We start from the raw sequence: 25,979 nt of genomic DNA, 5'->3' as shown, positions 1-25,979 counted from the left end.
AATCCACAGACATCAACTCCTTTGCCATCATCCAGTCTACACCAAATGGTGTAGACATGGGTGGAGGCTCCCTTGTGACATACTCTCAGTTTTTATGCCCAGGAAATTTCTTACAGGGAATAGAAAACTCAGCCTTGCACGGTTTGATTTTCGCTCTCCCAACCAGTAAGTGTATTACTACATTTCTGCAGATTTCAGTTCTAATGCATTAGGCAAATGGTGTAATTATTTTTCTTCTTCTCCTCAACAGCTATGCCACAAAGACAACGTGATCTCTGCTCATGCAGTATCACACCAAATGGAAAGACTCAGACATACAGAGAGCATGAAATGCAAACATTTTTAAACATATATAATATAATGCCTTTTAGCCATTTAGCTCAGAGAATGAAATGTTATCCTTTGTATCTCATCAGAATTCAGCATGTATAGTGAGGCAATGAGTTACTAAACCATGATATAATGAGCTACTGCCATTCAGGCTGCAATTCTTTTTTTCTGTTTGTTTTTTTTCCTTAAGGAAGCAAAATCCCCATGCACTGGTTAAAACTTTTCCTTAAACAAACTGAAAATGGCTTTCTGTTTGTTTAGGAAATTTAGCTCATCAGGCAATGGTGAGTCAGGCAGTCAAATCATTAGAATTTATCTGTAATAACATTTTCACTTTTAATTGCGGCTTCACATTCTGCTATCAAATTATGAACTTGGTTTTGAATAGGTTCTTTTCAAGAGGGATGTTTAACAGGTCTTCTGTAGTGCAGGAGTTACCTCCCTTTATGTATTTTATAACAAGCAAGAATTGGAGACAAAGCCACGCTGACCCTGATCCAATTGACAACAGTGGGATCTGGGCCTGCTTTCCAATATCTGGCACTTTAGGTCTCCATCCACTGCATTATTTCAATGTTCAAAGTCTTAGTGGTGTCAAAAGACAACTTAAAGAAAGCACTGATGGAATTACAGTAAACAGAAAATAACAGCTGTTCACTGCACAATTACATAAGTTGCAAGGTGATCTGGTTTCGTTCACTCAATTAGATATGTATGTTTGTTCTGTGCATGCACAGAAAACTGACCAAAATGCTTTACCTTAAGTGGCTCTAATGAGTAAGTACATTCATTACTCTCAGCTGTCTGCCCACAGAGTTACAGATAACAAACCTATTTTGCAGACACTCTGTGGACACCAGTTATAAACTCTGAGTGACAATAATTCCAGCTGCTATTCATTGCTAATTACTTTTATTTCAGAACATTGGTAAAACATATTAGTACTAGCATTTTCTACAGTGGACTGTAAATCACATCATTTCTGTAACTTGTGTTAATCCTTCTTAATGGTCTACACAGTAAGTTTTGTGTTCCATGCTAATACATCCTTCTCTGCGTCACAAGAGGATAAAGTAGAACTAAATATTCCCACAGTGCCTGTGTTCAGTTCTTGTAATGTGGGAGACACACAATCTTTACAGCACTCAAATGTAATTGATTACCAGTTACTGGTTTGGCATTTCCCTGAATACCTGTCACAGTTCAAAATAATTCACTGCATTAGACCATGTATGTGAAAAGTAACTCAGGATCATCTTAATGTTATTATATTCAAAAGCCTCTTTTTATACATAACAAAGCCTACTGAAAAGCTCAATGAGGGTCATCATTCAAAGACAACTTAAGAAACTGGTTTCCATGCAAAGAGGTTGGGAGAAGCACTTGAAGTAATAGCATAAACTGAATCTGTTTCAGCTTTCAACCAGTCACATTTGGAAGAAACCCACAGATTTGCAGAACTGTTTGTATTCCCACTTTGCTCAAATCTTGGCTTGACTTTCAATTACATGCTGTATCTCTATGTACAGGCACTAAACTTCTTCACTGGTGATAAAATTGTCCTTCACCTCCTGCTCTCTCTGATTTGCCCCACAAAGAAGAAAAGTAAAGAAGGAGAAAGTAGAATATGGATGGATGGATGGATGGATGGATGGATGGATGGATGGATGGATGGATGGATGGATGGACAGATAGATAGATAGATAGATAGATAGATAGATAGATAGATAGATAGATAGATAGATAGATAGATAGATAGAGAGTTATTGAGGTATACATACCATGGAAGTCAACATCCACATTTCTGTGTTGTATCAGAAGTGATAGATTCTTATTTCATTATTACTTACTCCCTTATTTCAATCTGATCCAAACAAAACTTAATCTCCTGCTCTGCTCTAATAGAGAAAAAAAAGAACCTAAACAAAAGCAACACTAAAATTTTGCAATTCTGTTCTAGCACTGGAGTCCAAAGTGCCAGCTGACACAGTGGCAGTAACGGACACAGGTACAGCTTGTAGAGGAAATGTAGAACAATTATAGATCAACAGTTCCCTCAACACACAAAGGAGAAAATTAATCTTCACAATTCTCTCTTTAAAGAGAACCTAACATACAAGTTCAGACTGTGGAAACATAATTTAATTCTTCCCTTCACCATAATTTGTTTATGAAACCTTGGGATTACCATGTATTTCTGCAGCATCTCAACTATGGCAATATAGTTGTTATTAATTATTACACTGTATGAAAAAAAAGACAGGTATTAGAATGGGTTCTCCATTCTTGTGCTGGATATGGTTGCACTGATATTCTTTAAAAATTGCTCTTCAAAGCCGTATCTCATCCTGGGATTACACTGAAATATATTTCACAGTAAGATTTCCATAACCTCAAAACTCTTAATCATTAAGTTTATTCATTAATGGGGAAAACTGTCAAAATCTGAAGCTCGTGTGTTAATAAAACTAAGCTATCTCCTCATTGCAAACACACATTTCCAAAAAATAGCCAAAAAAAGAAAACATGATAATTGACAGTGTTTCAAGATGTACTTTCTAAAGTATGTTGGCAAGTACTTCAACAAAGCTGTGTAATTGCACTATATGTTTCCAACAGATATGTCTACATTACTTTAATTAGTCAAGACAATGATTTCATGGAATAGATGGACTTGGGCAAAGAGAAGTACTTTCTTTGGTTTTCTAAAAAAATGTGTCTTTGATTTTTATTTTGCCCTTGATCCAAATGCTACCCTGTTCTCCCTCCTCCTTTTCAAAATTCAATCCTAAATTCCATCACGCCAAAGCAGTTTACAAATACTTCTTACAGAAACTAAAAAAAATCACCAAGGAAGAGAAAATCTGCCAGCTCCTGTAATCATGTATTCCATGAAGAAAATTCTACCAGCAGAAATTATATCCACTCCACATAAGAGATTCAACCACAAGGATTACATGCTCAGGGTAAAGCTGTCTTTGACCCGTGGTTTCTTTTGCAACTACTGATTAGAATCCATCTGCATTGGAACATCAAAAGTTAATGATTTTTTTTTTTTCCTTACCTGGGTTACATCTTTGGCTAATCAGGAGGTGAAAGGCTCCAGATCCCTTACCAATCTTCTGAGCCATCCAGTCTGCTTTTGCAATTACTCTTAATCTTCTAATCCTAAAATATTTTCTAATGCTCTTGTTTATTCATTTGCTTTGTGCAATATAGCATCCAGAACATTTTAACCATCCCACATTTATGAACTTCTTCATGTCATGCAGGCCAGAACAGATTCCTGGCTTTCATGCAAGTTTGTGTAACACCACCCAGTTCTCTAACCTTCCCTATGGAGAATTCATTCCCTTTCACTCACTCTCTTTTTGCATTTTAAATTAGGAGAATCTTCAGAGTATATTCTTAAAACTATTTACTGTGGTTAATTTATAGGTACATAAATCTATGTCACACATGTGAGGCAAAATCTCAGGGCAAATTCCTAGCTTTCTGGGCCATTCATACTTACCAAAACAAGAAAGTAAACTATTGGATCACATTCATTCAAAGTAAGTGCATTCTTCTTGAGATTTATTCTGTTGCCATTGAACCCAACACAGTTTTTGTGTCATTAGAATTTTTTAAGTATTTTTAAAACAAAGACTATGACAGAACAATAACAGAACTTAAATTAAGGTCAGGAGACCAGATGTGCAAAACCAACAAAGCAAAGGAAACAAAGAGACACAAAAGAAAGAAAGAGAAAATCAAGACTTTCATTTGCTAACTAGTGCTACTAGACTAGTATCTAAAGAAGCACCATTCCTTCTATTCTCTGTAGATAAAATTACCAGACAGTTCCTTGGCTACTGTAAACTCACACAGCCTTACAGGCTTAGAGGTGAACTTGCACTGATTTATACAAGAAGAAAACCTAGCTGCTTTCCTTTTTCCTCAGGAACTTTATTTTTTTGAGCTTTCATTCTTTCTGTAAGCGATCTTGGCAGTTTGTAACTTTAAATATAATCACTAACATTACTAGTCTCACCAACTGTTTTTCTTAGCCGCTCTTCAAACACTACCACATATCCCTGCAATAAGGTAAAGAATATCAACACACAAACAACTTTGCTTTGAAGCCTGTGAGTATACATCGTATCAGTTGTTCCACAAACTGTCCATCTGAATATTCTAATATTAGTATAGGCTACTACTCACTGTAAGGCAGCTAAAATGGCATATTTCTGCCACAGAGCAAGGCAATGTTCCCAGGCACTTCCTATGTAGCAGCTGACATGCTGTAAATCACTGCCTACCATTCTGAAGAGTAAACTTGCAAATATCTCCACAAAAGTGATATAAAGAACTTCTACTGCATATAATCATACAAATCATTGCTTATCAGCTATTGTCAATATAGAAGTTAAATACCTCTTCCGTGTGCTTTTTCACATAATATTTATAAATAGGCGTGCATGCAGTTAAATACACATAAGAAGCAAACATATGTATACACGGTCGCGAGCAAATGCATATGGACTTCCCCATATGTGTGATTTACCACCACCAGTTTCTCTACCTGCTACCATTTTTTTTCTTGTCAGTTTAAAAGCAATGACTGAATTCTGTGCTGAGGAGTGACTCTCAAGTGTGCAAGGCAGTCTCCAAGCCTGAAATAAGATTCAAAACAAAGACGTATGCCCACAGACAGGTGCAACACTCAGGAGAGCTTGACGATTTTCAGTTTATCGGGAAGGTACCCTGAGAGTCTGCAACACGACTGACGTGAAATGGACCTTATGTGACATCCACCTTCATGCAAGTTCTGTCCTAACATATGCTGCAAAACCTAGCATGGCACAATCTAGTCCACAAGACTGGGATACATCATATGCAGCAACAGTTGTTCAGTTTATTTAGATCTAATTCCTGACAACTGAGCCAAAGTCAGTGAGACAAACAATATAAAATTTGGATCCATTTATCTAAGCATGCAAGGAAAATTAAATTCTTCCATAGACATGTTTCTGTTTTCTCACATCAACCAGTTATGTTGTCACCTTCTAGGAAGCCCACTTGATGACAAAGAACTTTAAGAAGGTTTGATTTGCTAATAATACAAAAGAAAATGCTGTACTTGTTTAGGCCTCCAATCTGTAATTCTCACTTCATCTGTAAGAGTTCCTTTGCCAAAATCTCCAAAACATAAAGGAAATCCTTTATCATGAGAAGTGCTGCTGATTACAACTGTACCCCTAAAAACCCCTGCTTTTTTTTAAGTCTTACCTTCACAGCTTCATATTCAATCTGTTAATACAAGCGTGAAGCATAAAAAGCAGAACCTACAAATAAAATCAGTTTCTCATTCAGCTGAATCCTGGTTAGACTAGGCTTTATACTAGTCACACATGTCTAACCTGAGAAAAGATGCCAGATTTCATACACTGAAATCCAGACCACTAAAAACCACTCACGACATAACACCATGTCATGGAACTCATCAGTGATTTATAAAGGACACAAAAGGAAGAGCTTTACAGACTGTGTGGGCACTTCTACCACCTTCTAGGACACTGACCATCCTGCTGGCTGAACATCCAGAAACGCTTTTGGCTGCTGCAAAAATCCTGGAGAAGTTGTTAGCCTTATTCATTATATGTACTTATATATGTAACCACTTGGTCAAGAGAGGTGGTTCCCCCTTCTATTCCAGTCTCATGACCCCACCTGGTCCACCTGGAAGGAGGGGTATCCAGCTCTGGGGTTCCCAGCATAAAGCAGCCATGGACCTACTATTGGAGTGAGTCCAGAGGCCATGAAGATGATCAAAAGGCAGAAGCACCTTTCCTATGTAGACAGACTGTTCAGCCTGGAGAAAAGAAGGTTCTAGGGAGAATTTATAGTAGCCTTCCAGAACCTAAAAGGGCACAGGAATGCTGAAGAGGAACTTTTTATAAGGGCATGTAGTGACAGAACAAGGGGCAACAGCTTCAAACTGGAAGTGGATAGGTTTAAGTAAGATATTAGGACAAAATTCTTCACTAGGAGCACAATGAGGCACTGGAACAGGTTGCCCAGAGAAACTATGGATGCTCCACCCAGAGATGCCCCATCTCTAGTAGTGTTGAAGGCCAGACTGGATGGGGCTCTGAGCAATCTGGTCTACTGGAAGATGTTCCTGCCCACGGCAGGAGGGTTGGAATTAGATGAGCTTTAAGGCCCCTTCCAAACCAAACCATTCTGTGATTGACACATGACAAAGCAATAGGCTGAGTGGTACAGGACAGCTCTTACAACACTGGATGTATATAACCATAGAAGAAAACTATTGCTGATAACCTCTTATTATTCTGTGAGATAGGAGATAAAGCAGTATTTTACTCCTTTTCTTTCCCTCCCCCCTCACTCACAGGTGCATTGAAATACAACCAACAAACTTAACAATGGCTTTTATCAGTCCATGCTTTTTCAGAAATTTGTCTTCTTATATGTCTGTCTATATCTAAAACCATGTAACAATCAAAATCAGAGAACTAAATTTTAAAAAAATTGGGGGGTTGTATATTCTGAATCTTTTTAATGGCTAAATAGAAGAGGAGGTAGATCTGTGCCAACAAGTCCCAGAACCAGGGCCATGGTGAGCAGGAAGCACCTCAAAGGTAGCATACACAATATGTAAGCAACCATAAGAACTGCTGAGCGCTGCAGTATGTCTTTTATTCATGGCTGCATGGCTATTCATATTCCCCTTGGGACATGCCATCTGAAACCCTTACCTGAACGCAGACATTTCTGTCCTTTCTTTGAGGGACACTATTCTCTTTTAAAACACACCAGGAAATGGGGTCACACTCCCTTTTATACAATAGCGTAATGGCTTGAACACTTGTTCAGGAAACAGGAAAAGTAGGTTCTTTTCCTTGCTCTGGCAAAAGGGATCCAAGCCTGCTTCTTCACCTTTGCTGGGCATGTCCTACGCCTTAGCTATATGCTGCTATATGAAATACAGCACTCTCCAACCTATCTGTAGAAGCTGTCCCACTTACTACTCATAAAAAAACTGGGGGTTAGAAATAAGACTGCCTGTTCTGTACTTGCTAGCAACTTGCCTGTCTCCAGACTTTATCATACACATTAAAGAGTTATTAGATCAAACAGAGAAGGAGACTTAATCATACAGCAGCAAAGGCAATAGTTTTCAGCATCATAGCTGTTAACTCAGTCACATGAATTTTACTTTAAGTGAATTCTTTAGATCCAGCATAAAGGCTACTGCTTTAGGCACATCCACAAAGCCTTATATGGGCTCAAATATCCAGCAAGAAAAAGTTGCCTATAGAGATTGATCAATTAACTAAATGTGAAGAAAAAGTAATGGGGGGCACATCAGCAAAAAATCCATTGAACTCACTTCAAATATTATTTTGATAAAAGCTACAAAGCTGATTAACACATTCCCTGGGAATTCAGAGATGTGATAGAGAATGTTTTCTTAAATCTATACTGGCAAGAAAGTTAATCTCCCAGAAACTGCTCAGTGATTTTACCCCATCCTATGGAATTTATTAGAACTCAATGAACCAAAAACCTTTGAAGAGAAAAATAGGAAGAAAGAGTTCAGGATATTTTCAACAGAAAATAACATTTTCAAAAAAGACAAGGGAATCTTGTTTGATTAAATATTCATATCAAGTAAAAATCTGCACAATAGGAATGCCAGAAAGGCTGGATTATTTTACACAGTTTCCAGACAAATCTTCTCTAGGTACTACAAAACACACTCCCAATATCTGAATAACTGTACATGAAGCCAAATGTATATCCCCAGTTTTGCTGATTACACCCCCTAAAAGCTGCATTTAGGGTTGGGAGGGGGTTTTTTGGCCGTGGATGAAGTTTAACTTCACTTCCATGATACAAGTCCAAAAATGCATTTGATTTCTTTTTCCAAGCCCTCAGCAAATGGACCACTTCCCTAGATCCTAGAGATAGGATAGGAGATACTGTATTTTCCTGCACTCAAACATTTTCCCATTGCTTTATGTTTGCCTTTGTTATGAAGGCAAACTATGGGGCTCCACAGCATCCCTCACTACTACAAATCTTCATATACCATCATCTCCAACTGACTACTGTGAGCCAGATCAAAGTCTGTCATCTTCATCCTCTGGCTTCTGTGCCCAGTTCCACACCCTGAGACCATAAATCTTCCAGCCCAGCTACAACAGAGCAGTTTGCTAAGTGGAAGGGGATCAATAAATCACATCCTAAGCCCAGTTCATTACTATTTCAAGTTAATTACAATGGGATTCTTTTCATTCAGCTCAGTACCTATCCAAAAAATAGTGTTAACATGAACCAATTATTCAGGTTCAGTTCCATCTCATGTTATACAGGAATTTGACTGAACCAATTTTAACTGGAGCACCAATCAATACGATCCCTTGTTGTGGCGGGAGATGCCAGCCATTCAGATGCATGAGGAAAAAACCCTCAAAAATAGATATAGGAGTAATATAAATATGTGTGGGTGCAAAGGGGATTTTCAAATGTTCTTTTACTTTGTTTATGACTCTCACAAAGCTGCTATGAATCAGAAGTAGGGAGGAGAAAGCATGAAAATATTAATCAGTTACTTATCTTCTGACATGTTCTGGATCAACGTCTGTGCAACTGATGAAGTATGGCATTTGCCACAAAAGCTTATTTAATCTTCTATTCCCAAACTGACCAGAGAAAACTACCACCCTTAAAAATTAAGTTTCTAGAGCCAGGTTTTGTTGGTTTTTGGGTTTTTTTTCCTTTCAAATGCACAGCCAGCTTTGTATAGGCTGTCTGCTCTATTTTGGAAAATGTTTTTTGTCTGAGAAAAGACTGATCTTAAGTAGATTATCTATGGGCTGTTTCCTACCGCTTTTTGTCTCCCCTGCAGTATCTTACTGTCAGAGTTTAGTAGACAACTATAGTCTAGGTTCAGCTGTTTTATTTCTCATTCTATCAGTTCAAACCGAGATAGCTCACACATCTGTTTTATTTCTGAGAGCACTGCAAAGGAAAAGCGTCCAGCTCATTCTAATCAAGCATAAACTTTCCTATAAATAACTAAGGACCTAACGAAACAATTGTTTGGAGGAAATGAAAGTGTGTTTAGAAACTCAAATTCCTCTATACTGTATATCTGAGCTGTTCCAGTCTGAATGTCTTCCTGACAGCATGGATCAGTTGCTCTAAGATGCTGTCCCTGGAGTCAGCAAACTGAAACTATAGCAGGAAATCCAGGTATTAAGATCATACTATGTGCTAATTATAAATCATCATTTCACAATCTGACATTATTCACTTCTAACCTCTTTTAACTATATCACGTATTTGCTTTCTAATCAGAGTTTGACAGGAGACAGTGTCTGACATGAGGCAGTGATCACTTAGTAAAACAGCAGTTCAAAGATTACGGCTTTTACACATAGTAACAACCTTAGTTTGATTTGCTGTTCCACAAAGAAATTGTAGAGTTTCTTTAAAAAGAAGAAAAGTTTAAATCATTTGAAAAGCTTCAAGTTCCTGACTTGTTTTCTGGTTTTAGTTTCTTCCATGAAGTTAGATGTTGGCCATCTTAACCTGTCTTGCAAAATTTCTTTCCTATAGCTATGGTTTCTGCAAGCATAATTAAATATTTTCACCTTTCTACCTTTTTATTTTAACATACCCTGGGAGTTTTATCTAGTGATTTCTACAATGTTTCCATGTATGCAGTCACTTGAAAATGGATGGACATTTTAGCATGTATTGTATGCAAACTTTGTTAATTTGGTTTGATTTTTCTTAAAATCTGAATTTTTGTGTCATATACATTCATATGTATATCGTTTTCATTTTGTATTGAGAATACTGAAATAGCTTACTGTATCCCACAGCTCAATCAAAAAAAAAAAAAATTAAAGCACCATCAATTATTTTTTAACTAATTAAATATTAGCTGATAAGAAACAGAGTCCATTAAATACTTTTGAGTTCACTCTTTCATGGTAAAAATAAGATTTATTTTTCTTTTCCCAGCAGTATCTGTAGTTTTTTTCCTGCTTCAACTAGATGAGAACGACTGAGGCAGTAATCCTTTTCTTACAGGCTTACTAACATGAAGGACAGCATGGATTACTGTTACTTTTTGAAATGTTTTAAATATCCATTGTGTATCCTGTTTTTCTGGCACTAGACAACTTCAGAGCTGCCAAGACTTGCCATTTATTTTATCTTAATAAGGAATCAATAAGCCAAATCTTGACTCCCAGCAGCTGATAATTTAGGATTACATTTTTAATTTCCAGCTGCTGTCTTTTGTCTATCTGGCTGCTATTTTTCATTATTATTTGCTCTTTTCTTTCCGTGACAGTAAATCCTTCAGATATGATTACCAATTCAGCTATTTGCCTGTTTGCTGAATAGATCTCTTGCTATTGATTACCGTAATGACTAAATCCTACACAGAAATGTCACTGGTTAAAAAGCCAAATACTCCTCTACTCTACAAGATGCTCAGCAGACCTGCAGCAACCCTGGCTAAAATAGACCAAAACATTTCTAGAGGCTTAAGCAGGTTATATGAGATATAGTAATCACATGGGTAGGAAAGGCTTTGCAAGATCTCACTTTGCAGCTGAGAAGGCAGCAAGCAGAAGCGGGGAGTCTGGGAGCATACAAACCTGCACATCGTAAGTCCCATTTAATAAGACAGGCCTCTGGGAATTGATGTCCTGCAGTACCCCTGAAAGCACAGTACGGTTGACTTTCTGGAAGTCTTTGGAGTGGCTGAATTGCACCATGTTGTGGAGAGCCAAAATTTTAGTGTCGAGCTCAGCATCCTGCCTGGTGCGGTTGTGCAGTCCTAGGTGGTACTTGCGGAAGTGTTTGATGAGATCTGTGGGGTCGTTCCCGTAGTAACCATACCCACAGATGTTGCATTTGAAGTCCTGAAGCTCTGGAGACAGAGGCGCTGTATCTGGGTTATCATTTAGCAACAAATCTGCTTTTGATTTGTTCAGCCTTAAACCCCCATCTGAAGGCACTTGTGGGTTTTTTGAGGCCATGGGGACCGGGCTTGAGCCTTGGCCATCAGTTTGACCACTTTGCACTTGCACTGTTTCATCTGAAGCTTTTGGTGACATCTGATGCTCCTCATTTGTCTCCGCTGCATCTCCTGACGGGGTACAGACCACATCTTGGGTGTCATCTGCATCTGATTTTTGAGGAGACTTCAAGGGCTCGCAGATTCCCCCAACAGCTGGAGATGAGAAAGCGAGCATATTTCTGTCTGTCACCTCATCATGAGGGAAGGATGGAACATTTCCTCCCTTATTGTGGCTTTCATAATTGAAGCCAGCCTTTTCACTCAGCACTGAGCTTTTCAAGTCCTTTTTAACACTGGAAGATGGCTCTTGGACATGCATGCAAAGTTCCTCCTTGTTACTTAACTCTGTCGCATCACCCTGGTCAGTGTTTTCTTGCATCTGCTCTGCAGAAAATTCTTTTTTCCTTCCAGACTCTTCACTTTCAGTACCTGTAGACTCAAGGGTCTGTACCTCACCTTCACTAGCAACGTTTCTTAGAGGGGGATTCTTTTTCCGGACCATATCTACCACAGAGAAAGAAATAAGCAAAAAAAAAAAAAAAAAAAAAAAAAAAAAAAAAAAAAAAAAAAGAGAGAGAGAAAAGAAAAAAAGAAAAGGAAAAAAAAAACCCTATAGAATTATTCAAGATATGTAACAGACTACAAACCTGACACTTTTAAAAGCATTCTGAACTACATGAATACATTGACTACATCAGCTTTTCAGAAAATTTTTGTTGAACAGGTTTTTAAACTATGCAGAACACTTTTAAAAAATTAGCACACTGAGACTAAACTTAACTAAAAAGCGAACTGTAAAAAACCTACAAAAACACTTCCATTAGAGTCAGTGAATTGCAGGTTTCATTATCTTTTGGGATGATAATGGTCTGGCAGGAAGAATCTTAAATGAAAGCTCCTTTGAAAATAATTTTAGAAAACTAAAGGGAAAAATAAACTTTTGAAGTCTAATGTTAATACACAGTACAACTACATATAACGTAGTTTTGCAAAAATACACCTAAAAGACATAATCTTAAGAAGAACTTAAACAAGTTATTAGGAAGGAAACAGATTTAGGAAAGTACTTGAGGTTTCAGAGAAAGTATTTTCCTAAGCAGGTATCAGTTTCTCTATAGCAAAGGTTCCCCCTCCTACTTCCCATAAACTTCAAACAGGATTATACAGATATTCTAGAGTCTGGCCCCACAGTCCATTACTCATGTAATTAGTTCTATTTGCCAAACAAAGAGAAACTAACTTTATTAGGAAACCCGTTGTCAATAAAACTTTACAGGCCTGGATTCAGACATTTGACATCACTGTGTGGCTGAGCCAGGATCTGCCCTGAAAACACCTGGAATCCACATGGATCTAATCAGCCAAATCTTTCTCTGTTCAGTCCTCCTTACAGACATAGCCACTACTGCTAAATCTGCAAGTACACTTATAGGATCCATTTAAGAAAGCTGAGATAGGAGAGCAATAAGGATCAGAGAGAAAGGGGGAGTCTGCCAGCGATGAGTTAGCTGCTTTCTGAATGTGGGAGATTATGGAAGGACAAGAATCACACTATGCAGGTACTAAGTCAAATTCTTAATCCACTTCACATTCCCCACCCTATTTAAGAGAAAATATATATATGAAACTCCCCTGCTTTCTCCACTGTGTGCTTCTGGATTTGATATTCATCACCAGCTGGTTTGATCCATTTGTGTTCACAAGCTAGCTATGGGCAGAAGACAGATGTGCCCCAACTTTTCTATGCTCTTAATCTTTGCCAATGCTGTATACAAGGATGGATGTTTCTCTTTGCCAAATTGTGTGTGGTCTGATGGCAGCAGCCTGCAGTACCACACATGAGATGTGAGCTACAGACGCAAGTCTGAGCCCCCATTCCCAGGCCAGCCCTGGCTGGGCCCTACAGAGGCACTGGAGATATATACTGCTGTGCCAAGGGAGGACCACCTGGCGACTCTGAGAGCAGCACTGATGTGCTCCAAATGGTGCCGTATCGAGAGACCTTTGAAAGGAGGACAACCTTCTCAAAACAGTACTTCGAGAAGCAAGGCTGGGGACAGTGGTTAAAAATAAAAGAACAGGCATCTGTACATCCTCTTATTTACATCTGCTCCACATGAAAGGGCACTAGATGCTCTGTTGATAAAAACAGACAACTTCTTAGGGGAAATGTTCAACTTGTGTCTTGGGCTGGCTCTGTTGTCTTTGTGGTTGAGCTGATCCACAGGCAGCATGGGCTACAGCAAGGCGGCTTTCACAAAGAATGCCAGCTCGTGTTACAGAAATTTTGACACTCCGTGTGGTCTTAATAGGTTTCTTAAATGCCTACCGCGATTCCTTACTGTAGAAGACACATAAGCTTGGAAACCAAAGGTCTTCTCTAATACCACCTACACCTACCAGGGGATGTATGAGCTAAATTGGACCTTTTTTTTTTCCCAATAGCTTCTGAACCATGAAGTCACTAAGAACTCAGAGAAAATAAGCATTTTTTGTGGTGATAAGAGAACTATTACAATATAGACTCAACCTACAAAAACAACATGCACACATATATAATTCAAGGTATAAAGATAGTCCTCAGCCTTTCAGCATTGCTACTTCTCTGTGAGAATCCATGAATGCTCTTGGTTAACACACATTAAAAATATCTGTGAGTATCTCCGGTAGGTGTTCAGCTAAGTATGTACTTTTCTCCTGGTTACATGTCCCAAACTATTTTTAAAATAACTTCCGTTTAAATGTAATTCATGGCAGACGACAGTGAAAGAAATCCTGACTGCACAGAGAAGAAAAATGAGAAATCGAGAAAGTAAACATCATGACTGTTACCTCAGTCAAAACTAAACAAGACTAAATGCAATGTTCTAAAATGTTTTTGTTACTGATATTTTTGGCTGATAAGGAAAGCTTAGAAATTTGCTATCTTCATGACAACTGACAGAATGGAGTCAGAGAAAAGAACAGAAAAAAAGAAAAAAGAGAAGAGAAGAGAAGAGAAGAGAAGAGAAGAGAAGAGAAGAGAAGAGAAGAGAAAAAAGAAAAGAAAAGAAAAGAAAAGAAAAGAAAAGAAAAGAAAAGAAAAGAAAAGAAAAGAAAAGAAAAGAAAAGAAAAGAAAAGAAAAGAAAAGAAAAGAAAAGAAAAGAAAAGAAAAGAAAAGAAAAAAGAAAAGAAAAGAGATCTGGAACGTAGATCTAGCTACTTCAGTTCTAATTTTCCCAATACAGTTGTGAGTCTGGGTTGTTAATGGAGGGGAAAAAAGAAAACCGTATCTGCCTAATAGAGCTTTTTCATGCAGTATTCTACACTTGGAGAAAGAAAGGAAGGAAGAAAGAAGATAACATTGACTTCCTTAAGTTGAATTTAAAACTATTTTCTCTTCTTTTTTCTTTTAGCTTTTGAAAAATCATCTGTCATTTATTTGTTTGATATCCACTCAAGGGGACGGTAAGAAAAGACACAGGGATATTTTTGTTGCTGAAATTCCACCACTATCATTTTTCAGAGACATATTATGTAAATAAAACTGCATTTGCAATACTTCTAAATTGAAGAAACCATCCCCTAGCAAGTCATAAGTTAGATACAGAAAGAATATAGCCACTCTGAAATTATTATCTCTAAGACAAATAACAGATTGCACAATGTTTTATTGTGTGCCAAGAATGTTTTTGGTTAACAATTTCACTTGAAAAAATAGATCACATACTTGTAAAATCATACCCAGCATTGACTTCATAAGGCATGTGGCTTTAGAGTGCTTTTTACAATTATTAATTCTATTAGTCAACTAGCAGGCGGGCTAATGCAATTGTCTTAGAAGATGCACGGAAGACACAGAAGACATTTTGAGAGCTGATCTGTATATCTGCAAAACAAAAAAAAAAAGGTTTTCCTTCCTAAATTATGCATTCAAAATATGGTGCTTACTTAAAAACATTATTATACCTATTGCACATTCCCATGCATCGATTACTGGGCACTATACAAATAGAGTCTGCTGTTCTCTTATTTCCCTTTAACATGCGAAATTCCATTGCTCTGCTCTCCTAAGACACACGTGCTCTTGCACACACACACACTCACACAAAAGACAAAAAACATCTCAGAGCTAATATTTACCAAACACAATTTCTAAAACAAGTTTAAAGTAACTGTTGAAAATGAGCTGTAGAAAGAAAGTGTCTTAAAAATTCATATGCATCATCATGGGACTGGCCTAATGAGATAGCTAATGGCATCTGAATAACTCCATCAGCAGTTTTAACTTAACCTCTGCTGGCTGCCTTGTGTTCCACTTCAAACAAAATTAACAGTGTTACTTTCGTTGTTAGCAGACAACTTCCTACATCTCTACAATGTCATCGCAATACTAAGCACATTTGTTGGGTGCTAGTAAAAAAGCCTAGTGAAGACCAGGCTTTAGGACTAAACTACCTTTTCATCACTGAAAATACTTATCTGCCCTAAATAAAAGAATTACTAAGCCTGATGTGAATGAAGGGACTTGTCGAGCTGAGTGAATTTTGGATAAGGCTCAGGTTGCAGCTCTCTGTACTTTCCCTCACAAATAGCCAAGGCTACTCTATGTGGTTCATACATCTGCAAGATACAGACTTTTGTGTTCAACAGGCACTCACATCAGTTTATCCCTGGAAACAAAATCTTCTGCTAAAATCAGTTTGTAATTCAGGATAATGAATCACCATAGTGACTACTGTATTTATTAAATAAATAAGAATTAAAAAAAAAAAAAAAGAAAAAAAAAAGAAAAAGAAAAATCAAATTCTGGTTATCAATAGTTTCTAAGAGTGGTGAAGATAATGGCTAATTACCTGCTGATCACCAGCTCCCCAGCGGGTCACTGTTGTTGCTCATTACTTTTACTGAATGTGATGGCTTGTCATCAAAGCCTATTGCAACAGAATTGCTGTCGCCTGGTGCTTGTGATGCAGGTTTAGGTCAGATCTTAGTCATATGCTCTTTTTAACAGAATAATCCATCTAGAAATATGTTTACATTTTAAGAGACGCCACTGACTAATCTTTGTACAAGTAGATGCAGAAGCAGACGAAGAGCAAACTTATACTCAAGGGTATATGAAGACTGTGATATTATCAGTCAATATGCTGCAGCAACAAAAACTTAAATGAAAATACACATTTATATTCAACAGGCTCAAGTAGGACATCTTTGTTAAGGGATAGTAAAATTAATACTTTTACACTCATATATATTACACACCCACACAAAGACACATAATGCACATACGGCGCTTGAACATCAATCATTTTCCCAGAATAATGCAGCAAAAAATCATTAACTCTCAGTGTCTCAGCTTAACATAAGTGTAATACTTACCTATCTCACAGGAGTGTTGTGAAGCTTAATTAATTAGTGACTGTAAAGCACTTTGTGATCCTCTAATGAAAGGTGCTACATAGCACAAAGTATTATTAAAATCATTAGGACCACAAAAAAGCCCTGTGGAATTCCAGCCTACACTGTCTGTTGGGGTTGGGAGTGATCTTATTATTAAAAGGAGACCATCAGACTAATTTTCATAATTTTTTTAAGATTTTTTCCCCCTTTGCCGTTTTGATACCACGTTAGTAACTAGAAATTTAATCTTTATCATCTTAATAACATACACTCATGTAGTTTGTTACTGCAGGGCTAGAGAAGAGAGCAGGGCTTTTGGCATTCATCTGGCTTTCCCTTTTAAGAAAAAAAAAAAAAATTTGAGAGATTGAGAGACATATTTTGACACCTTCCCACACTCCACTCCAGCAGGACAGCTGATCATGTGAGATTGCAGGATACTTGCTATAGCTGCATGGGAAAATAACGCTGTGGTTTTAATTTCTCTCCTTTTTAGACTTCTTTTTCTTTCACAAAAGAAAAAAAAAAAAAAAAAAAGAAAGAAAAAAAAGAGGAAAAACAGAAAAAAAAAACCCACAAGACACAAAACAAACCCCAGTTTATTATACATAAATAGACTACAAAGACTGTCTGCTGTTCTTCATATAAAAACCCCTAAGTGTTCAAAGTGCCGGCTTCTATCAAGCACATCAAGTCCTAATCAATCTGGAGCCTCCTCCCTACTCTCCATACAACAATCGAGCAGCTGTAAGGCACACGAGCTGTGAAGCCAGAACGCTCCTGTTTTGAGAGACTGAATTTCTGGGAAAGCATCTCGGCGGCGGACTCCGTCCCCGGGGAAGCCAGCCGGCACCCAGCCCTCCTCGGCAGCCTGTCCCGCTGGGCTGGCCCAGACCTGTGCCGAGCACAACCAGAAACTTAACAAGCTCATTAGTACAGCCCACAATTCAAAGACCTGTCGTGTTTTCTAATTTAGGCATTAAAAAAAATATATATTAAAAAAAAAATGTAAATAACACTGGAAACTCCAGGTGAAATTGCTGCCCTCACTGAAAATCAGATTACATTAGATGTAAACTGCCCCAGACTCAGACACAGCGGTAGAGGACTGGCCAAAGCTGCTGCCCTTCTACCTTCCCTTGTGGACACTTGCACAGTGAAATGACAGAAGAGAGACATGTACAGCTTCACATCCCCACCGTCTCCAGCTGGGACACAGAGCAGGAGGCAGTCACACACGATGCTTCTCTCCCACTTTTGGTCGTGGTTTTCAGAGCAAGCCTGCCAGCAAACAACCAACACATGGCCCTCCCTAACTTTTCTCTGCTGAGAAGGGAAGGAAAGAACAACCTCTTTTGTGTACGGACCCCAAGAGTCAGGCCCTAAACCATGGGAGGACAAAATAAGCTTAATGACAAGCAACTGCCTCTTCAACAAGACAACCTCCGTTCTGCTTTGGCACAAGTGTCTTCATAGACCATACAAGACAGAAGATGTCACAGCTCGAAGCAACTGACAAGTTCATTCCAAAGAAGTTTTTAATCTATACACGTTTTTCTGCAAGCCCTCAAACTGCACGTCCAGTCCTTCCTGCCTGAAATTGCTAAGGTAGAAGACGATTCCTTGTATGAGTAAAATTAGGCCAGGATCAGACATTGTAACTGGACAAAATGCATCTCTTTGGTATTTTACACTCCACATGCTCCACTGAAATTATGATAGCTTCATCAATCTAAAAGTGCAAGGATAAAACCATACCTTAAACGTCGTATTAGCAGAACAGCATTACAGCAAAACGCAGTTGTTTTTTCTCCTCTTTTCCTACTCTTCTGCATTTTCAGGCTCTTCAGTTTAGCCCCTGATCACCAATTTTCCAAGGGCTGTTTGCAATTTTTTCCCCCACAAAATCTACTACAAAGAGACAAGTGAAAAGACCTGTGGTCTGTTCAAGCTTACTCCTTCCCATTTACATTTACTTTCCCAATATCGATCATTCTCAAATCTCTAAAGGTTTGCAATTTGGACATCTTAAATCCTGTTCAGCTACAAAATGACATCACCTTCAAACAACTCTCATCAGATCAATCTCTTATTAATTCACATCGAATTAATTCACAATTATCTTTTCTATTTCCTTATTATGTGTGCACAGCACACATAAGTAATCATCTAGCCACTGGAATAAATCTAACTTTTTCCATGGGCCATAAAGCAGACACTTGGTCATTTCAAGAGAGTTTAGGAAAGGCATTTCAAAATAGATTGTTTAAGCACACTTCCAGGCACTTATTTCATTTTTAACTCACTCCTTGGGTAATCACACAGACAGTTTCAGGAGAAACTGAAGTCAAAAGGTGATGTGCCTAAAGAGGTGACATGAAGGAGAATTTTATGCTATCTTGCAACCCAAAAGAAGAATTTGAAAACCGCTTTTATTTACAAGTTCCTGAGCACAGCAGGTTGCTGCCCTGCATTTCTTACTGGTCTGTTGCAGAGAGCTTGTTCTTACCTGCCCTTCACTGCCACCCACCCAGGATGGGAGAGCCCAACAAGGCAAGATTCACTTTGCCCTCGCTTCCAATCAAGTACCTAAAAGTACTCTGTACATGACAACTAATTAAAACTCAACAAAGCTTATGAAACAGGAAAACTGACATCACTGCCATTTTACAGATAAATAAAATTACCTACAGAGAAATGAAAAATTCAAAGTGTTCAAGGTGATGTGCGGGTAGAGAGCTCTTGGCTAGTGACTGAACATAGGTTCTCTAGATGTCCAGGTCCATCTTCCCCTCCTGTATGTATTTCAGTAAAGAAAGCATCACCCTAGCACTTGGCAAAAGGCCAAGAACCCATAATTTAATAAGGTACAGAAGGATCATCTCGTGCAAAAATCTAAGTACTCCAATTTATCATGACAGTTATGGGATAAGCTGACATTTTATTTGTATGTAAATTAGTCTCCAACACAGCATTAAAAGGCTGCACTTTCAGAGAATATTATGCCTTTGCTTCTCTGTTCTGCATTTATCTAAACTCAGCTTTGTATATTAAAAGTAGTTTAATTTTTATGTATTGATGCTGCTTTGCATGCTCCCCAATCTACTGTTATTGCACCACGGAGAGAATCCAGCCTGATCTGCTTACTGCAATAAAGTAACTGACTTCTGCCAGGACTGACACCTCCTATGAGAGCCCTGCCTGCCATCCTCTCCAAATCTTCTGGTTATTCTACTAATTATCTGTCCTCATGCTTTATAGGATGCAGAACATTCCCTATTAGATGAAACCAGAGCTCTGTTAACTCTAGTGTTCTCTTTCAGATATATCAGATCCTTCAAAGAAGGTTCAACTGCTTTTGGATAGAATCACCTACTTCTTTGAAAAATGCATTGCTACTAATCCTCAATGCTTAAGACAGTGGCTTACTTTCTGAGGAGTAAGAGGGTTTGTAAACTTCAATTATCTCTCAACATTTTACTATTTGTTTTTAAAGAAGTCTTATATATCCCCAAGTCCAGTAAAAGTGACCAGTATTTATTCAACATTACAACGATACTGGTATCAGTGACATCTTGTAGCTCTCACTCTACAATCTAAATCTAAAAAAAAAAAAAAAAAAAAAAAAAAAATTCAAGTGTTTCAAGTCTGCTTTTTGTCAGTGGAGTAGAGTTTTCCCTCAATCTTGTACTAAGAAGAATCAGAGACCCCTGGGCTCTGGGCACATCTATCATATCCCCACTGTTCATCCTGTCTTTAGGGCAAACAACCACTGTCTTGCCAAACTCTTCTAGTAGGTGTGGCAATCTCATATGTTTCAATTTCTTTTCAGCCTGAGTAAACGCAGTGTTCCCTGTAATCCAAATGTCCTTTGAAGACAATGGGAGTTTAGGGCTCGCAAATGACTCAGAACTGAATCTGAGTTGAGCGTACTGGCAGAGGCAAGCACAGCGCTACCCTGAGATGAAGAGTGAGGAAAGAAGGTGACCTCCTGGCTCCTAGGCAAGAGCAATCAGGTGTGGGTACAAGAAATGACTCATTTCTTCTTTTGCATTAAGAATACAATGGACTGATCCTATTTCCCTTGAAGGTAATGGCAGAAGCCCCACTGACTCCAAGAGAAACAAGTCTGAGGTGTGCTGTCCCTTTCTGCCAGGTGAGGTCTGTGATATGAGAGAAAGGCATCAGTTCCCTTGCCCAAAACCTCAGTCAAATGGAACCATAAATTACTTGGGAGAAGAGGAAAAGATGCAAGGGAGATAGAGGATGGTTTTGGCTAGCATTCCAAAAAAGTTCATATAATTTTGTTTCCAACTAGAGGCAAAATCCTCTCATTTGAAATGCGCTTGAAATTTCAGAAACTGGGAAGGAGGCAGAATTCTAGAGCCTAGACCAAAACCAGTAATATTAAATCATCACTGGAGAGGGCATTATTGTAGTACTTTTCCAGCCAGACCAGAACCAAGATGAATATGAGTTTGCAAAAATGTCCTTAATTTTTTTTTTCTTTTCTTTAAAAAAAAAAAGTTTGGCAAGGGTTTCCAGACACAAGTTACATAGGTAAGAGAGGGCAACCAAGGGCAACCGGAGTTGAGCCCACATACATCAAAGCAGACTCAGGCTTTGGGTACCTATCCAAACTGAGCCTTCAAAGGTTCTGATGTTGCCCTATTGTTTAGCTTGAATCTTGCCTAAGCTTGTTCAGGAGAACCCACATTCAGAAGTATGGAAGAAGGGAAAAAGAACACACATTTTCCAAACTGTGACTGCAAAACAAAACAAAAAAATGTAAATCTACCCGCTGCAGGGTAATACTGGTAAGCGTGGCTAGCTATTGTTGCTCCATGCTTTCCAATTTCCATATATTAGCATTCATTGCTGACATTATTAAATCTAAAGTTATTTGGATGCTTTGATCAGCAAATTGAACCTTGAGTCTATATATGATGTACCTATATTCACGTAAAGTTTACAACACTATTGTATTTCCCTATTTTAACTTTTTTCCCCCCACATGCTGTGAGTTTCTATATATCCCACAGCCATACATTCCAAACACAGACTATTTTATTTAGTAATTTATTCAAGAATTTAGATAAAAAGAAAAGCAATGGAAATTGTTTGGCAATCTCTATATAAACAGTTCCTATACATTTGGGTTGAATCATCCAGCAATCGCTCATCTCGACATGCCTGTGACAGATAAAACTTTCATCACCAATATGCCCTCTTGACTTAGAGATCAGGATACAGAGGATCCAGATTACAAAATCTCTTTTATCGTTTATGGCTATCACAAAAATTAAAATCATATTAAACATAAGCAAGTCAAAATTTTGGCACTGTTTTTCCACTCAGCACAAATAACCCCACTCTCCACTGTGAATGGGGGAGAAACAACAGCAGTGGCAACCACAACAAAAGAGTGGATTGTGTGCTCCCTACACAAAACAGAAAGCTGTGCCTATTCAAGAAATCTTGGCCATTTGTCAGAAATTACAGAACTGATGTTGGAGCCCAGTATTAGCTCCAGCCAAAGCAGCGGTGAATTACCTTGCCTTTCGAATCATCCCTATTAACAAGGAAAGATTCTCTAGCAGCACATATATGGTCCTCACGCAGACTGAGAAACAGAGCCACTTTCTTAAAAATTTAACTGAAGTAAAATACATTTAAAAAAAGACCAAAGTGAATGCAAATGGATTCACTCTGAGTGATTTGTCTATTATTTGCCCTTTTTATCTCTTATTTCTTTTGAAGCTGAGAAATGAAGTGAAATGCTGATGAGAAAGCTAGTCTAACAGTACTTCCATCTTAATAATTTGTTATGAAACGGCTTTAAAACAGGAGCATTTTTTGGATAGCCGTAAGAATTGAGTACACACATTCACTGAGGAGTATGATTTCTGTTTTACCCATTTCAATTCTGGTCGGAAAAGGGGGAAGGAGGGCACAGAATAAGAAGACTCCTTGATACTCTGCTGATGTGGCTTTGCAGCAGCTTCACAAGCGCTGGCAACCCTTTAAAACTGGCAAGAGATGCCAGCGCCAGCCTGCTGACTGCTGGATGAATATATATAGTGCAAATAATGTCGTTCTTGAATCAGTTTTTCCCAAACTCCCACATAAACTTTCCATGGGAAAATCTCATAATGCCTGCATAAGTGATTTTATGAACCTAGCTTTCAGCTTTTGATAGAAGATTTCTTACGCTACTGGCTTTGATTCTTTATTGCACAAAGGGGTGGTGCCAAAAGCCCTCACATTAGCCTGGACCATACAGAGACCAGAAATTTAATTTAAACATCAGTAATCTGCCAGGATCATAAAACACATACAAAAAAAATTTAATTTTTTTCCCCTGAGAGGTAAATATGTAATTTCACAAGCCCAACTACAACATAGGTGGCAGAATGTGCACACAGCAACATATAGACAGAAACTAAAACTAACAATGAGAGTAGAAATCTTCAGTCTGCAGAGACGAACAGAAGTGAACAGTTGTTTTATTCCTATTGAAGATATATTTTGAAGTAAGTTGGGCACTACATTTCTTTTACAGCAATAACGCACCTAAATGTTCCTTAAAAAATAAGAAACTACCACTCTAAAGGTTACAGAGAGGTACAACCACAGATTACACTAATATTTCCATTCTCAAAAATCCCCTGTATGCAAGCAAGTCTTACCACACTGCTCCTGTCTTCCTCCTCAGAGTTGCCTTCATGCCACCTCAATTTCCAATTTGGTACCTCACTAGTTTTGAGAAATATCCAGCAATGATGTTGAGCTGATCTGTTGCATTGGGATGTATCCCACAAAAAGAGAAAGGTTTTGCTCTGTTTTCAATTATAAAGAAAGCAACTATCAAATCAACTTCTGGCTTCACTGGCATTTTGGCGTCAAAAAAAGTCCCAAAACTACCTGCAGAGGCTACAATAGCACCTTCTTTGAAGTAATGTTACAACTTGTGCAAAGGAATTTGGGATGTACCTGAGATCTGAAGGTGCGGGCTACAAATTAACACAGCCAATTAGGTGGAGGAGCTGAGAGTCCAAGATGGATGGGATGAGATAACCACAACTGAATAAAAGGACTTCCAAATGTGAGCCAGTTGGCCGAGTACAGATCATGTCTTTCTGCTTACCTAGCTGCTGCCCATCAATAATCTGTTGCTGTTTGCTCTCCCCATGACAATCAATCCAAGCTAGGGCTGCCTCTAACTTTCCAGTCTAGGAAGAGCTGCAGAGCATCCACAACTGCTTTTTCAAACAACTCAAGAGATAAATGTTTTATCCACATATCAGCATGCAAATTCTTCACAAAATGGGACTAGTCAAGAGTAAATAATCACTCCTGTAACAGTTTCATCTGATAAACAAGACGACATAAGGCTACAAAAGTGATCTTTGCACCATTAACAGTTAGGAGAGAATCCAAATAATTTTGGATTCTCTTCTAAAATTATTTGATTAACTGATACCGGACCCAAAAACTGTGACAATTCTGTAGAGAATGTTTCACAACAGATGTAGTAATTTTTTAGGGATTAGTATTAGCTATAAATTTCTTACCCCCTGAACTCTAATACAACTGGATTTATACAGCAAAGGTGCCTTCCGCTGAAGAAGGCAGAGATGAAATCAGAGCCAATTAAATTTAAGCATCTCTTAAACAATTCTTTTGTTAAGCAGTATGTATTGAAAGAATAAGAATACATGAAAGAAATTAGAAATTATCTTCATAATTTGGCCGTGGCTTCTCTTCTTGTGAGTAATGAGAACAGCCAAAGATCACAGATAAAAACTTTAATGTCATAAGACATTCATACAACCACTGTATGTAGATAACAAGATGAGCATATGCCTATATGACCTAAAGAACTGCAGTAAAGACTGCAGTAAGCCAACATATTTGTGAAGTACATGATACGTGGGTCTTCTCCAGCACCAAAATCTACCTATTAAACCAAATATAGATTCGAGTCTCTCTTTTTCAAAAAATAACCTTGTTATTACTCAATCCCATATCATCTTGATAGGTCTTGGCCTATTAATAAAAAATAATTACTCTTTATGACTCCCAGATCTAAAGAAGCAGTTTTATTTCCCATCCTATTACACCTTAAGTTGTTGAAGCTCTGGATCTCCTTTGAGTCTGAAACAAAAATACCCAACAGCTCTGCTCATAACCCTCACACTTCATTCGTCCACAGCGGAACCTACATGAAGCTCCCATTTTGCCTGCTCACAAGATGGCACGCTTGTCTCACTCCAACTGCACAAATAAGTCTGTATTACACTCACAGCTTCAAGGATAATTAAAGGTTAGACACGGATGTGGCAGCAACACGCTCCCACATCACCAATGGCACCGGCGGGGCTGCAGGGCTGTCTGCCTGCGCCATGTGCCTGAAACACCGTGTAGGCACTGACCTGCTGCTTCTCGCTTCCCAAGCTCAGATGTGAGAAACAGTGGGGGCCCCAGAAGAAAAGAATGTGTCTACTTAAGCCCAAACTGAACTTTATCTATGTAGAACTATACCAGCCCCTGAGCTAAAGGCGACTTGAGTAATTCACGAGTACACTGTAATCTGGGCAACATACACACATTTGATTAGACTCTAAAATTACTGAAAATTATCATCTCCCTTGTGTGTTTCTAACAGCTTGACATATCAATGCCTTATGTCTCATTATGTTTCAATTTGAATCATGACTGTAAATCACTGGAAATACACAAAAAAGAATGAGACGTAAGATTTGGGTGAAAAAAAATGAGGATGCATGAGAGACAGGACATTAGAAACTTTACGAAAACATTAAAATCAGCAACAGAAATGTCATATAAACTGGGAAATGGCAGGTCTACTTGAGATAGTGGAATAAAGACCCCATGCTTCACTCATCACAGGTGCAGTTAAAATTCGTTCAGATTTAAAAAAATGTCCTTTTTTCTTTTTTTCTTTTCTTTAAAGAAATATGTGAGTAATAGAAACATTAAGAACATAGGAATATTCTGTAACTGTAATGTGATTTCATTCACATTCACTAAAAAAGATCTACCAAAACAGAAAAGATATCACCTTTTATTTCAACTGCAGAAAGAGTGTATAAAGTATGGGACTTTTGTTTACATAACAGGCAAGTACACATA

The 25,979-nt window shown here is 38.2% G+C and overlaps 1 protein-coding gene across 5 annotated transcripts in view; it reads right to left on the bottom strand.

Moving 5' to 3' along the window:
* TRPS1 (transcriptional repressor GATA binding 1) overlaps positions 1-25,979 on the bottom strand; it is a 209,300-nt gene that overhangs the window by 154,750 nt on the left and 28,571 nt on the right. For 4 of the 5 annotated variants that reach the window (XM_040062478.2, XM_040062488.2, XM_058420496.1 and 1 more), the window contains exons 2-3: positions 15,151-15,309; positions 11,016-11,944 (exon numbers count right to left, since the gene is read on the bottom strand). In XM_040062478.2, the coding sequence (XP_039918412.1) occupies positions 11,016-11,944; positions 15,151-15,187 (966 nt within the window). In that variant the 5' untranslated portion in view covers positions 15,188-15,309. The remainder of the gene's footprint in view (positions 1-11,015; positions 11,945-15,150; positions 15,310-25,979) is intronic. The other variant, XM_058420495.1, reaches the window with a different exon arrangement.

Source organism: Hirundo rustica, chromosome 1 (assembly GCF_015227805.2).
Source record: "Hirundo rustica isolate bHirRus1 chromosome 1, bHirRus1.pri.v3, whole genome shotgun sequence".
Lineage (NCBI taxonomy): Eukaryota > Metazoa > Chordata > Aves > Passeriformes > Hirundinidae > Hirundo > Hirundo rustica.
Note: the sequence above shows the minus strand (reverse complement) of the source record. Positions and strands in the feature narration are given on the sequence as shown.